This window comes from Frankliniella occidentalis, unplaced genomic scaffold, assembly GCF_000697945.3.
Source record: "Frankliniella occidentalis isolate FOCC.00 unplaced genomic scaffold, Focc_3.1 Scaffold88, whole genome shotgun sequence".
Lineage (NCBI taxonomy): Eukaryota > Metazoa > Arthropoda > Insecta > Thysanoptera > Thripidae > Frankliniella > Frankliniella occidentalis.
This window is the reverse complement of record NW_026267217.1, coordinates 301,676-303,166: the sequence shown is the minus strand read 5'-3', so window position 1 is coordinate 303,166 and position 1,491 is coordinate 301,676. Positions and strand designations below refer to the sequence as shown.

Genomic DNA, 1,491 nt, shown 5'->3' with positions numbered 1-1,491 from the left:
TGAGTTACAGTATGGGTGTTGCGTACAAGATGGAGCGTAAGCCTTTATTTTTAGTTCGATGCAGATTTAAGTTAACTCAACACATGTAGCATGGCAACAACGAATTTCTCCAAAAATATATGATGATATTCGAATTCAAGTTAAATATGGTCGATAGAAGAGCGATATATATCCCAAAAGGAAACAATGACGCTATTATTGCCTTCATGGGTAATAACGTATGTCAATTTGTTTTTGTTCTTCAGAGAACCCGATTGCAAAAAAACACAACTAACTAATAATATTTGGATACCGAATTTCCTGCTGACTTTGGAAATTGGTTCAACAAGTACTGTAAAGCAGACCATCGCCAACAAATACACGGCAAGTGAGAGAATGACGACAATCTAATAAAATAAGTTTACACGTCAATTAATGATCGACAACTTCGTGATACTCCGGTACTAAGGCATACTACACAAACACCCTAAACATATCAGAACCATCACAGCTCGCTTGACGAAGATAACGTTAAATAATTATTACAATAGACAAACATCTCAATTAAAAATATCAGGCACTTTAGTTCTTTCTGAACGTCCGATAACAACTAACTAACAACGTTTCTACTTTATTTACATTACCAGGTAAACAAGTTCGTCTTAGTCCAAAACTGTTTTTGAGAAAACAAAAAGCAAAACAAAATTGACAAAAACACAATTGTGGCATTGCAGTCAGGGGTGCTTCTTGTCCTCGCCGGGCTGGTTCTCGCACTCGCAGTCCGTCACGGAGCGGTACGCGCGCCGCAGGCCGCGCACGATCGAGTCCCGGACGGAGACCGGCGAGGCGCTGGCGCCGACCGCGCCGAGCAGGTTGAGCTGCGTCGCCTGTCGAACAGGGAAACGTGGCGGTTACACATCGGTCACTGACACCCTCAAACCGACACTGTGAAAATAGTCGCAGTAGGTTCAAAGTAAAATTTCACTGTAAACCCAAGTGTGTACGTCGTACACTCGCCCTAGTGTGCACATGAAAGTACACACAAGAAAGTGTGTGCCTGGCAAGGAAGAGTGTACTATATACACACTTGGGTTTACAGTGTTTTCCTTGGCGTATGTCATAAAATTTACAAGCACTTCGTATCGACCTGGAATTGGTCGACAAGCACGAATGAGCTGTCGCGTCGTAAATTTACAACATTTTTTTGTAAATAAAAAGTTTAAGAAATGATGTAAATTTACGTGAATACTTTTTACAGTGAACCGCTCTTCGGCTTTCAAACATTAAATGCAAGTGGGAAACTCTGCGTGTTCTCTAGTTGCACACTTTGAGTGGCAGTTTATGGGGCCTAGGGATTGCTGCTTAACCCTTGGAGCACGGCGAGAGCACGGCTCGTCTTTAGTCCTCTGATTTAACATGGGCTCGTAGCCTTATAGGAATCACACTACTTTTGATATTCCAACATTCTTCGAAACAGATTTTATCTTAATTATTTATTTCTTGATAAAGTTT

The 1,491-nt window shown here is 41.3% G+C and overlaps 1 protein-coding gene across 1 annotated transcript in view; it reads right to left on the bottom strand.

Moving 5' to 3' along the window:
• Positions 1-713: 713 nt before the first annotated feature.
• The window catches only part of LOC127749754 (translation initiation factor IF-2-like), a 20,358-nt gene continuing 19,580 nt past the window's right edge, over positions 714-1,491 (bottom strand). The window contains exon 7 of the mRNA XM_052269276.1: positions 714-866. Within this exon, the coding sequence (XP_052125236.1) occupies positions 714-866 (153 nt within the window). The remainder of the gene's footprint in view (positions 867-1,491) is intronic.